Here is a 15000-nt window from a genome sequence, read left to right as displayed (position 1 = left end):
AATACTGTATAATACTGAATATTTTCCAATGCTGGTGTAGTACGTGATGGTAGCACTGAATAAACTTTTTATAATACAGAATATTTTCCAATGGTATTTAGTACTGTAGTACATGATGATAATACTGAATATTTTCTAATGGTATAGTACTGTAGTATGTGATGGTAATACTGTATAATACTGATTATTTTCCAATGTTGACGGAGTACGTGATGGTAGTACTGCATACAATTCTTATAATACCGAATATTTTCCAATAGTAAGTAGTACTGTAGTACGTGATGGTAGTACTGCATACAATTCTTATAATACCGAATATTTTCCAATAGTATGTAGTACGTGATGGTAGTACTGCATACAATTCTTATAATACCGAATATTTTCCAATAGTATGTAGTACTGTAGTACGTGATGGTAGTACTGAATAGAATTCTTATAATACTGAATATTTTCCAAAGGTATTTAGTACTGTAGTACGTGATGGTAATACTGTATAATATTAAATATTTTCCAATCGTATGTAGTACGTGATGGTAGTACTGAATAGAATTCTTATAATACTGAATATTTTACAATGGTATGTAGTACTGTAGATTGTGATGGTAATACTGCATAATACTGAATATTTTCCAATGTTGACGGAGTACGTGATGGTAGTACTGCATACAATTCTTATAATAATGAATATTTTCCAATAGTATGTAGTACTGTAGTACGTGATGGTAGTACTGAATAGAATTCTTATAATACTGAATATTTTCCAAATGTATGTAGTACTGTATTATGTGATGGTAATACTGTATAATATTAAATATTTTCCAATCGTATGTACTATGAGATGGTAGTACTGAATAGAATTCTTATAATCCCACATATTTTCCAATGGTATGTAGTACTGTAGATTGTAATGGTAATACTGCATAATACTGAATATTTTCCAATGGTATGTAGTACGTGATGGTACTGTAATACTGTATAGTACTGATTTTTCCAATGCGGGTGTAGTACGTGATGGTAGTACTGAATAGAATTCTTATAATCCCGAATATTTTCCAATGGTATGTAATACTGTAGTATGTGATGGTAATACAGTATAGTACTGCATATTTATCAATGTTGAAGTAGTACATGATGGTAGTACTGACTAGAGTGGTTGTAGTAATACTGCATATTTATCAATGTTGAAGTAGTACATGATGGTAGTACTGACTAGAGTGGTTGTAGTAATACTGCATATTTATCAATGTTGAAGTAGTACATGATGGTAGTACTGACTAGAGTGGTTGTAGTAATACTGCATATTTATCCAGTGGTTGACATGAAGGTCACGTCTGACTTTGTCAGCTGGAAGGCGGCCAACAAACTGCGGCTAAAGACGCGCTCGCCATCTGCTAATGAATTACAGCACAATAAATCAATTTACAGCAGACTATCAGACTAATGCATGCTGGGAAACTATTGATATTCCACCACTTTGACCACACAATCTTTGAAAAAGGGAAAAAGAGTAGAATTGAGTAAGCTCCGCTTCTTCCTACTCCTCTTTGGACATGTGGGATGTACAATTTGTAAACTAACACTCAAATATAGCAACTCTCTTCATATTAATGTTCATATATTACATCTTCCACAACATTTGTATGTGAAGTGTGTACAAGTACATGCAATATTACACCAACTCTGTTCATATATAACATGTACAATATTTACGAGACGTAAAACATCCTCAATTACATGCAATATTACTCCAACTCTGTTCATATATCACATGTACAATATTTACGAGACGTAAAACATCCTCAATTACATGCAATATTACTCCAACTCTGTTCATATATCACATGTACAATATTTACGAGAAGTAAAACATCCTCAATTACATGCAATATTACAACAACTCTGTTCATATATCACATGTACAATATTTACGAGGAGTAAATTGTGTTCAAGTAAATGCAATATTACACCAACTCTGTTCATATATAACATGTACAATATTTACGAGAAGTAAATTGTGTTCAAGTAAATGCAATATTACACCAACTCTGTTCATATATTACATGTACAATATTTACGAGAAGTAAATTGTGTTCAAGTACATGCAATATTACACGAATTCTGTTCATATATGACATGTACAATATTTACGAGAAGTAAAACATCCTCAATTACATGCAATATTACACCAACTCTGTTCATATATCACATGTACAATATTTACGAGAAGTAAAACATCCTCAATTACATGCAACATTACACCAACTCTGTTCATATATAACATGTACAATATTTACGAGAAGTAAATTGTGTTCAAGTAAATGCAATATTACACCAACTCTGTTCATATATTACATGTACAATATTTATGAGAAGTAAATTGTGTTCAAGTACATGCAATATTACACGAATTCTGTTCATATATGACATGTACAATATTTACGAGAAGTAAAACATCCTCAATTACATGCAATATTACACCAACTCTGTTCATATATCACATGTACAATATTTACGAGAAGTAAAACATCCTCAATTACATGCAACATTACACCAACTCTGTTCATATATTACATGTACAATATTTACGAGAAGTAAATTGTGTTCAAGTAAATGCAATATTACACCAACTCTGTTCATATATTACATGTACAATATTTACGAGAAGTAAATTGTGTTCAAGTACATGCAATATTATACGAATTCTGTTCATATATTACATCTACAGTAATATTAACGAGAAGTAAGATGTGTTTAATTACATGCAATATTACACAAACTCTGTTCATATATTACATGTACGATAATATTTACGAGAAGTAAATTGTGTTTAATTACATTCAATATTACACTAACTCTGTTCATATATGACATGTACAATAATATTTACGAGAGGTAAAACGTGCCCAATTACATGCAATATTACATGAACTCTGTTCATATATTACATGTACAGTAATATTTACAAGAAATAAAATGTGCATAAATTACATGTAATATTACACCAACTCTGTTCATATATTACATGTACAATATTTATGAGAAGTAAAATCTGCTCAAGTACATGCAATATTACACCAACTCTGTTCATATATTACATGTACAATATTTACGAGAAATAAAGTGTTTTTTAAATTACATCCAATATTACACCAACTCTGTTCATATATTACATGTACAGTAATATTCACAAGTAAAATGAGTTCAATTACATGCAATATTACACCAACTCTGTTCATATATTATATGTACAATATTTACGAGAAGTGAAGTGTGTTCAAGTACATCCAATATTACACTAACTCTGTTCATATATGACATGTACAATAATATTTACGAGAGGTAAAATGTGCCCAATTACATGCAATATTACATGAACTCTGTTCATATATTACATGTACAGTAATATTTACGAGAATTAAAATGTGCATAAATTACATGCAATATTACACCAACTCTGTTCATATATTACATGTACAATATTTACGAGAAGTAAAGTGTGTTTTTTAAATTACATGCAATATTACACCAACTTTGTTCATAAATTACAGAAGAGAGATTGAACCCTTCTGATTAAAAGTTGATGAAAGAGTTTATAAAGAATCTAAGAGACTGATGTATACAACTTTTTCTCTGTGTAATAATCCATCCATCCATCTCCTACCGCTTATCTGGGCTTGGGTCGCGGGGGCAGCAGCCAAAGCGGTCCTGTCCATTGCTGTTTGCAGCTTTAATTGTGGTTCTTTAATGATGATTGTTGTGGTTGTCAAGTTCAAACACTGATGACAACTATTAAACAAGACAAAAGGCAAAGAATCAAACAGAGACAGAATTAAATTTGGACTCGTACCTGAGGAGAGACATGGCCACAGTACTCTCTGTACAGTCCTGCACCACGCTCTCCCCCAAGATTGTACTCCTCCTTCTTTATTTGACTTTCTCCCCCCTCCTTCCCACAGCTGCTTCCTGAGGGAAGTGGGTCGTAAACAGCGTTGCCTTCGGTTTCCGAACAGCTCGAAGAGAGTTTGTCAAATAGTTCAAAAAGAGTTCCATAAAATAGTTCAAAGAGTTCCAGAAATAGTTCAAAGAGAGTTCCAGAAATAGTTTATTGAGAGTTCGTCAAATAGTTCAAAAATAGTTAGAAAATAGTTCAAAAATAGTTTGTAAAATACTTCAAAAACAGTTCCTGTGGAAGTTGGGCGGATCCTGCCATCTGTCCGCTTTGTAGTCCCAGTGGAGTTTTACGAGCCTTCTTCTTGGAAGGTTTCAGCCTTTTGTCTGGAACACCACGTTTTTTGTGATAGTTTAGAAACAATTATTCTAACAGTGGTTGTTGTTGTTGTTTTTATCCAACAATGCTGTGGCCTCCCCAGCCCGGCTGGTCCTCCAGAGACCCCTTCAGGGAGATCCTGCTGAGGATGACCCGGAAGCCGCGGCCGCATCAGTTTGTGGGTCTGATGGGCAAACGCTCCATGGGTAACTCTCACTCTCTCTCCACAACAACAACAACAACAACAACAATAACAACAACAATAACACTAATATTGTGCTTGCCAACAACAATAATAAGACCAGTATGACTCTCCTCCCACAGCAGCTGCACAGATTCCACACAAAAGTAAGTCACTTCTTGACCTCACTCATTTATTTCATTTACATTTTATTATTTTCATATTTTATCCATAAACATTTTTTGTATGAAAGTCTTGAAAAAAAAAATGTAGTCAAATGTGATTAATCACAAAAGTGATCACATTAATCTCGTATAAAAGCCCACTTTAATTTATAAGTAAACGATTGATTGATTGATTTCGAGCGCAAATGTTCCTTGTATACATCATTAATCAATATTGCATCAATGATCGGGTCAATATTGCATCATTGATCGGGTCAATATTGCATCTTTGATCGGGTCAATATTGCATAATTGATCGGGTCAATATTGCATCATTGATCAGGTCAATATTACATCATTGATCGGGTCAATGTTGCATCATTGATCGGGTCAGTATTGCATCATTGATCGGGTCAATATTGCATCATTGATCGGGTCAATATTGCATCTTTGATCGGGTCAATATTGCATAATTGATCGGGTCAATATTGCATCATTGATCGGGTCAATATTGCATCATTGATCGGGTCAATATCGCATCTTTGATCGGGTCAGTATCGCATCATTGATCGGGTCAATATCGCATCTTTGATCGGGTCAATATCGCATCTTTGATCGGGTCAATATCGCATCATTGATCGGGTCAATATCGCATCATTGATCGGGTCAATATCGCATCATTGATCGGGTCAATATCGCATCATTGATCGGGTCAATATCGCATCATTGATCGGGTCAATATCGCATCATTGATCGGGTCAATATCGCATCATTGATCGGGTCAATATCGCATCATTGATCGGGTCAATATCGCATCATTGATCGGGTCAGTATCGCATCATTGATCGTGTCAGTATCGCATCATTGATCGTGTCAGTATCGCATCATTGATCGGGTCAGTATCGCATCATTGATCGGGTCAGTATCGCATCATTGATCGGGTCAATACCGCATCATTGATCGGGTCAATATCGCATCATTGATCGGGTCAATATTGCATCATTGATCGGGTCAGTATTGCATCATTGATCGGGTCGGTATTGCATCATTGATCGGGTCAATATTGCATCATTGATCGGGTCAGTATTGCATCATTGATCGGGTCAGTATCGCATCATTGATCGGGTCAGTATCGCATCATTGATCGGGTCAATATCGCATCATTGATCGGGTCAATATCGCATCATTGATCGGGTCAATATCGCATCATTGATCGGGTCAATATCGCATCATTGATCGGGTCAATATTGCATCATTGATCGGGTCAATATTGCATCATTGATCAGGTCAGTATCGCATCATTGATCGGGTCAGTATCGCATCATTGATCGGGTCAATATCGCATCATTGATCGGGTCAATATCGCATCATTGATCGGGTCAATATTGCTTCATTGATCGGGTCAATATTGCATCATTGATCGGTTCAACATTGCATCATTGATCGGGTCAGTATTACATCATTGATCGGGTCAATATTGCTTCATTGATCGGGTCAGTATTGCATCATTGATCGGGTCAATATTGCATCATTGATCGGTTCAACATTGCATCATTGATCCGGTCAATGTGTCAGTAATTAGATCAATATTACGTCAGTGATCAGGTCATGCAGTACTGTAGTACCTAATAGTAAGACTGAATATTTTCCAATGGTATGTAGTACTGTAGTATGTGATGGTAATAATATATATTACTGAATATTTTCCAAGGGTTTGTTGTACCTAATAGTAATACTGAATATTGTCCCATGGTATGTAGTGATGTAGTACGTAATGGTAATATTATACTGTATATAGTACTGAATATTTTACAATGGTTTGTAGTACTGTTGTATAGTACGTTATTGATCAGGTCAATAATACGTCATTGTTCAAGTCAATAGTATGTCATTGATCAGGTTAATAATACATCATTGATCAGGTCAATAATATGTCATTGATAAGGTCAATATGTCATTGATCAGGTCAATAGTACGTCATTGATCAAGTTAACACGTAATTGATCAAGTTAATAATACATCATTGATCAGGTCAATAACACGTAATTGATCAAGTTAATAATACATCATTGATCAGGTCAATAATATGTCATTGATCAGATCAATAATATGTCATTGATAAGGTCAATATGTCATTGATCAGGTCAATAGTACGTCATTGATCAAGTTAACACGTAATTGATCAAGTTAATAATACATCATTGATCAGGTCAATAACACGTAATTGATCAAGTTAATAATACATCATTGATCAGGTCAATAATATGTCATTGATAAGGTCAATATGTCATTGATCAGGTCAATAATATGTCATTGATCAGGTCAATAATATGTCATTGATCAGGTCAATAATATGTCATTGATCAGGTCAATAACACGTCATTGATCAGGTCAATAATACGTCATTGATCTGGTCAAAAATACGTCATTGATCAGGTCAAAAACACGTCATTGATCAGGTCAATATGTCATTGATCAGGTCAATAATACATCATTGATCAAGTCAATAATATGTCATTGATCAGGTCAATATGTCATTGATCAGGTCAATAATATGTCATTGATAAGGTCAATATGTCATTGATCAGGTCAATAGTACGTCATTGATCAAGTAAATAATATGTCATTGATCAGGTTAATAATACATCATTGATCAGGTCAATAACACGTCATTGATCAAGTTAATAATACATCATTGATCAGGTCAATAATACATCATTGATCAGGTCAATAATATGTCATTGATCAGGTCAATAATATGTCATTGATCAAGTCAATAATATGTCATTGATCAGGTCAATATGTCATTGATCAGGTCAATAATACATCATTGATCAGGTCAATAACACGTCATTGATCAGGTCAATAACACGTCATTGATCAGGTCAATAATACGTCATTGATCTGGACAATAATACGTCATTGATCAGGTCAAAAACACGTCATTGATCAGGTCAATAATATGTCATTGATCAAGTCAATAATACGTCATTGATCAAGTAAATAGTATGTCATTGATCAGGTTAATAATACATCATTGATCAGGTCAATAACACGTCATTGATCAGGTCAATAACACGTCATTGATCAGGTCAATAACACGTCATTGATCAGGTCAATAATACGTCATTGATCTGGTCAAAAATACGTCATTGATCAGGTCAAAAACACGTCATTGATCAGGTCAATAATATGTCATTGATCAGGTCAATAATACATCATTGATCAAGTCAATAATATGTCATTGATCAGGTCAATATGTCATTGATCAGGTCAATAATATGTCATTGATCAAGTAAATAGTATGTCATTCATCAGTTAATAATACATCATTGATCAGGTCAATAATATGTCATTGATCAGGTTAATAATACATCATTGATCAAGTCAATAATATGTCATTGATCAGGTCAATATGTCATTGATCAGGTCAATAATATGTCATTGATCAAGTAAATAGTATGTCATTCATCAGTTAATAATACATCATTGATCAGGTCAATAACACGTCATTGATCAGGTCAATAATACGTCATTGATCAGGTCAATAATACGTCATTGATCAGGTCAAAAACACGTCATTGATCAGGTCAATAATATGTCATTGATCAGGTCAATAATACATCATTGATCAAGTCAATAATATGTCATTGATCAGGTTAAATATAAAAGTCATTGATCAGGTCAATAATACATCATTGATCAGTTCAATACCACATCATTGATCAGGTCAATAATACGTCATTGATCTGGACAATAATATGTCATTGATCAGGTCAAAAATACGTCATTGATCAGGTCAAAAACACGTCATTGATCAGGTCAATAATATGTCATTGATCAAGTCAATAATACGTCATTGATCAAGTAAATAGTATGTCATTGATCAGGTTAATAATACATCATTGATCAGGTCAATAACACGTCATTGATCAGGTCAATAACACGTCATTGATCAGGTCAATAATACGTCATTGATCTGGTCAAAAATACGTCATTGATCAGGTCAAAAACACGTCATTGATCAGGTCAATAATATGTCATTGATCAGGTCAATAATACATCATTGATCAAGTCAATAATATGTCATTGATCAGGTCAATATGTCATTGATCAGGTCAATAATATGTCATTGATCAAGTCAATATGTCATTGATCAGGTCAATAATACGTCATTGATCAAGTAAATAGTATGTCATTCATCAGTTAATAATACATCATTGATCAGGTCAATAATATGTCATTGATCAGGTTAATAATACATCATTGATCAGGTCAATAACACGTCATTGATCAGGTCAATAATACGTCATTGATCAGGTCAATAATACGTCATTGATCAGGTCAAAAACACGTCATTGATCAGGTCAATAATATGTCATTGATCAGGTCAATAATACATCATTGATCAAGTCAATAATATGTCATTGATCAGGTTAAATATAAAAGTCATTGATCAGGTCAATAATACATCATTGATCAGTTCAATACCGCATCATTGATCAGGTCAATAATAAGTCATTGATCAGGTAAATAATACGTCATTGATCAGGTCAATAATATGTCATTGATCAAGTCAATAATATGTCATTGATCAGGTCAAAAACACGTCATTGATCAGGTCAATAATATGTCATTGATCAGGTCAATAATATGTCATTGATCAAGTCAATAATATGTCATTGATCAGGTTAAATATAAAAGTCATTGATCAGGTCAATAATACATCATTGATCAGGTCAATAATATGTCATTGATCAGGTTAAATATACAAGTCATTGATCAGGTCAATAATACATCATTGATCAGGTCAATAATACATCATTGTTTAGGTCAATAATACATCATTGATCAGGTCAATAATACGTCATTGATCAGGTCAATACCACATCATTGATCAGGTCAATAATATGTCATTGATCAGGTTAAATATAAAAGTCATTGATCAGGTCAATAATATGTCATTGATCAAGTCAATAATATGTCATTGATCAGGTCAATATGTCATTGATCAGGTCAATAATATGTCATTGATCAAGTCAATATGTCATTGATCAGGTCAATAATACGTCATTGATCAAGTAAATAATACATCATTGATCAGGTTAATAATACATCATTGATCAGGTCAATAATATGTCATTGATCAGGTTAATAATACGTCATTGATCAAGTAAATAATACATCATTGATCAGGTTAATAATACATCATTGATCAGGTCAATAACACGTCATTGATCAGGTCAATAACGCGTCATTGATCTGGTCAATAATACGTCATTGATCAAGTAAATAATACATCATTGATCAGGTTAATAATACATCATTGATCAGGTCAATAACACGTCATTGATCAGGTCAATAACGCGTCATTGATCTGGTCAATAATACGTCATTGATCAGGTCAAAAACACGTCATTGATCAGGTCAATAATATGTCATTGATCAGGTCAATAATACATCATTGATCAGTTCAATACCGCATCATTGATCAGGTCAATAATAAGTCATTGATCAGGTAAATAATACGTCATTGATCAGGTCAATAATACGTCATTGATCAGGTCAAAAACACGTCATTGATCAGGTCAATAATATGTCATTGATCAGGTCAATAATATGTCATTGATCAAGTCAATAATATGTCATTGATCAGGTTAAATATAAAAGTCATTGATCAGGTCAATAATACATCATTGATCAGTTCAATACCACATCATTGATAAGGTCAATAATACGTCATTGATCAGGTAAATAATACGTCATTGATCAGGTCAATAATACGTCATTGATCAGGTCAAAAACACGTCATTGATCAGGTCAATAATATGTCATTGATCAGGTCAATAATACATCATTGATCAAGTCAATAATATGTCATTGATCAGGTTAAATATAAAAGTCATTGATCAGGTCAATAATACATCATTGATCAGTTCAATACCGCATCATTGATCAGGTCAATAATAAGTCATTGATCAGGTAAATAATACGTCATTGATCAGGTCAATAATACGTCATTGATCAGGTCAATAATACGTCATTGATCAGGTCAATAATATGTCATTGATCAGGTCAATAATACGTCATTGATCAGGTCAAAAACACGTCATTGATCAGGTCAATAATATGTCATTGATCAGGTCAATAATACATCATTGATCAAGTCAATAATATGTCATTGATCAGGTTAAATATAAAAGTCATTGATCAGGTCAATAATACATCATTGATCAGTTCAATACCACATCATTGATCAGGTCAATAATACGTCATTGATCAGGTAAATAATACGTCATTGATCAGGTAAATAATACGTCATTGATCTGGTCAATAATACGTCATTGATCAGGTCAAAAACACGTCATTGATCAGGTCAATAATATGTCATTGATCAAGTCAATAATATGTCATTGATCCGGTTAAATATAAAAGTCATTGATCAGGTCAATAATACATCATTGATCAGGTCAATAATATGTCATTGATCAGGTTAAATATAAAAGTCATTGATCAGGTCAATAATACATCATTGATCAGTTCAATACCACATCATTGATCAGGTCAATAATACGTCATTGATCAGGTCAATACCACATCATTGATCAGGTCAATAATACATCATTTCACTGATGATTGACAGGTGTACTCACTGGCACAAACAAGCTTTTAAAACAACCAATTGGCATTAATGTGTGCCTTTTATTATTATTGATGGATTTATTTTGAACAATTTAGGTCCTAAAATATTTTTGTAATCAAAAAAGATAAAATAATGAAGAAAAGTGACATTCTGGCGGCATCCAACAGAGGCAAACATGCATATTCTACATGTTTTTAAATAAAAAAATGTATTTTACTTCATCAATGATACATTTTTATGAATATTGATATGAATATGACAAGTATTAACATTATTGGTAGAATAAAATGTATGTTTATTCAACATATGTCCAGTAGAAGACTTTCTTTACTTGACGTTGGAAAATGTCACCTTTTTCACATCAAGGCCACTGAGGAACCTGGAATATATTAATATTTATTTCTGTATGAGCTAATATGTTGACATGCATGCGTGTGTATGTTTGTATGTATATATGTATGTATGTATGTCTGCAGAAGCCTGCTCACACGTGCAGTCAGAAAACGTGTGCAGGCTGCAATCAAGCACACACAAATTCAATTGGATTATTTATGTCTTGCTGGCTCGCTTCAAACCCAAATGACTTTCCCACCCTTTATTTTCTTACATGTATTTATTTATTTATTTCACTGAATGCATCTGTAATTCATCATATAAATGTTACTGAATGTATTTAATTTGACGGAATTTATTGTATTGAAAGTATTTGTGTTTATTTCCACCCAATGTATTTTATTTGCACATTTTGCATTCTTTTGTTGCCATTTTTCAGGGCACAAAGTCAACTCTTTTGTGGGGCTGATGGGCAAGAGGAGCCAAGAGGACGCAGGTGATTAAAAAATGTGACATTTTCAGCAATATTTCAACATTTTTAATCCCACGGTACGTTTGTTTGGACCGAGAGTGCTTGCAATGTGTTGCTATGGTAACTACGAAAACTGCCAAAAGCAGGGAAGTTGTCACCTTGTGTAAATGGTCAATAAAATGACAATATAACAAATCCTTTTCAACTTAAATTCAATTGAATAGACTGCAAAGACAAGATATTTAAACTGGTAGACTTTGTTATTTTTGGCAAATATTAGCTCATTTGGAATATGACGCCTGCGACATGTTTCAAAAAAGCTGGCACAAGTGGCAAAAAAGAGTGAGAAAGTTGAGGGATGCTCATCACACACTTATTTGGAACATCCAACAGGTGAGCGGGCTCATTGGTAACAGGTGGTCTGCCATGATTGGGTTTAAAAGCAGCTTCCATGAAATGCTCACTTCGTCAACAAATGCCTGAGCAAGTTGTTTAAGAACAACATTTCTCTACCAGCCTATTGCAAGGACGCTCCGTAATATCATTAAAAGGTTCAGAGAATCTGGACAAATCACCGCACATAAGTGGCATGGCCGGAAACCAACATTGAATGCCCGTGACCTTCAATGCCTCCGGTGGCACCGCATCAAAAAGCGAAAACAGTGTGTAAAGGATATCACCACATGGGCTCAGGAAGACTTCAGAAAAACCACAGTCAGTAACTACAGTTGGTCGCTATATCTGTAAGTGCAAGTTAAAACTCTACTATGCAAAGCCGCAGCCATTTATCAACAACACCCGGAAACGCTGCCGGCTTCGCTGGGCATGAGATCATCTAAGATGGACTGATGCAAAGTGGAAAAGTGTTCTGTGGTCTGACGAGTCCACGTTTCAAATTGTTTTTGGAAACTGTGGACGTCAAGGAAGAGAACCATCCGTACTGTTCTGGGCACAAAGTGTAAAAGTCAGCATGTGTGATGGTATGGGGGTGCATTAGTGCCCAAGGCATGGGTAACTTACACATCTGTGAAGGCACCATTAATGCTGAAAGGTACATACAGCTTTTGGTGCAACATATATTGTCATCCAAGCCACGTTATCATGGACGCCCCTGCTTATTTCAGCAAGATGATGCCAAGCCACGTGCAATGGGGGTGCATTAGTGCCAAAGGCATGGGTAACTTACACATCTGTGAAGGCACCATTAATGCTGAAAGGTACATACAGGTTTTGGTGCAACATATGTTGTCATCCAAGCAACGTTATCATGGACGCCCCTGCTTATATCAGCAAGATGATGCCAAGCCACGTGTTATGGTGTGCATTAGTGCCCAAGGCATGGGTAACTTACACATCTGTGAAGGCACCATTAATGCTGAAAGGTACATACAGCTTTTGGTGCAACATATATTGTCATCCAAGCCACGTTATCATGGACGCCCCTGCTTATATCAGCAAGATGATGCCAAGCCACGTGTTATGGTGTGCATTAATGCCCAAGGCATGGGTAACTTACACATCTGTGAAGGCACCATTAATGCTGAAAGGTACATACAGCTTTTAGTGCAACATATGTTGCCATCAAAACCTGTACCAATGTTATCATGGACGCCCCTGCTTATATCAGCAAGATGATGCCGAGCCACGTGTTATGGTGTGCATTAGTGCCCAAGGCATGGGTAACTTACACATCTGTGAAGGCACCATTAATGCTGAAAGGTACATACAGCTTTTAGTGCAACATATGTTGCCATCAAAACCTGTACCAATGTTATCATGGACGCCCCTGCTTATTTCAGCAAGATGATGCCAAGCCACGTGCAATGGGGGTGCATTAGTGCCCAAGGCATGGGTAACTTACACATCTGTGAAGGCACCATTAATGCTGAAAGGTACATACAGCTTTTGGAACAACATATGTTGCCTTCAAAGCAATGTTATTATGGACGCCCCTGCTTATTTCAGCAAGACGATGCCAAACCACGTGTTACAACAGCGTGACAACTTCACTGCTTTTGGCTTTTGTGCAGCAGCAACAATGGCCGCCAAAAAGTGTAACGTAATTGACTTTTTCAAAACAGAAGACGTGTCATAAAAGTCTGGCCTTTCACAGCCACGGACAACATTTCATCTTCCTGTGCCGCAGGTTCCTACGATTGGAGCGCGGAACAAACGTACGACGCTCGCCGCTGAAGTTGTCACCTCGACGTCTCTCACCTGTGAAAAGTGTTTTATTTTTTGCTGTTTGTCCAATAAAATCTTGTGTTTACACCCGGGACTCGTCAAAGTGTGCAAGTCAATGGCCGCCATCAGCGTCCCGTGGGGTCTTTGTTGTTTCTCTTCCGTCGGTGGCGAGTGGGGGGAGACCCTCCTCGCACGTGGTGGGGATTACAAGCACTCGGCGGGGAAACAAGCACCTGGCAACGTTGTCATTTTTCACGGCAACAACGCAGGAAAGCGCTCAGAAGGACTCAAATAGGCGCTAGCTCCTTGCTCATTTACATTGGGAATCCCATTGACATGCTACTGATTAGCATTAGTCATTTTACATGGCGATTTTTCATGACTAAGATCCATGTAACGATCAAAACAGCAGGTGTGTAATAAGTACAATACTTAGAGTCTTAACACTTTGTAGGACTCTACAAAAGACCAGACTGGCAAAGACTACTTCCATACACACAGTCTAGTCCAGGGGTCACCAAGGCGGGGCCCGTAAGGACCAGATGAGTCGCCCGCTGGCCAGTTCTAAAAATAGCTCAAATAGCAGCACTTACCAGTGAGCTGCCTCAATTTTTTTTAAATTGTATTTATTTACTAGCAAGCTGGTCTCGCTTTGCTCGACATTTTTAATTCTAAGAGAGACAAAACTCAAATAGAATTTGAAAATCCAAGAAAATATTTTAAAGACTTGGTCTTCACTTGTTTAAATAAATTCAT

General features: G+C 35.3%; 1 protein-coding gene across 1 annotated transcript in view; it reads left to right on the top strand.

Annotated features, from left to right (window-relative positions):
* The window catches only part of tac1 (tachykinin precursor 1), a 15214-nt gene extending 876 nt beyond the window's left edge, over positions 1 to 14338 (top strand). Inside the window, exons 2-5 of the mRNA XM_061881486.1 lie at positions 4371 to 4473; positions 4592 to 4615; positions 12028 to 12084; positions 14207 to 14338. Of these exons, the coding sequence (XP_061737470.1) occupies positions 4371 to 4473; positions 4592 to 4615; positions 12028 to 12084; positions 14207 to 14253 (231 nt within the window). The 3' untranslated portion in view covers positions 14254 to 14338. The remainder of the gene's footprint in view (positions 1 to 4370; positions 4474 to 4591; positions 4616 to 12027; positions 12085 to 14206) is intronic.
* Positions 14339 to 15000: the final 662 nt, after the last annotated feature.

The sequence above is a fragment of the Nerophis ophidion genome, linkage group LG21 (genome assembly GCF_033978795.1).
Source record: "Nerophis ophidion isolate RoL-2023_Sa linkage group LG21, RoL_Noph_v1.0, whole genome shotgun sequence".
Taxonomy (NCBI): domain Eukaryota; kingdom Metazoa; phylum Chordata; class Actinopteri; order Syngnathiformes; family Syngnathidae; genus Nerophis; species Nerophis ophidion.
This window is presented reverse-complemented; position numbering and strand designations above follow the sequence as displayed.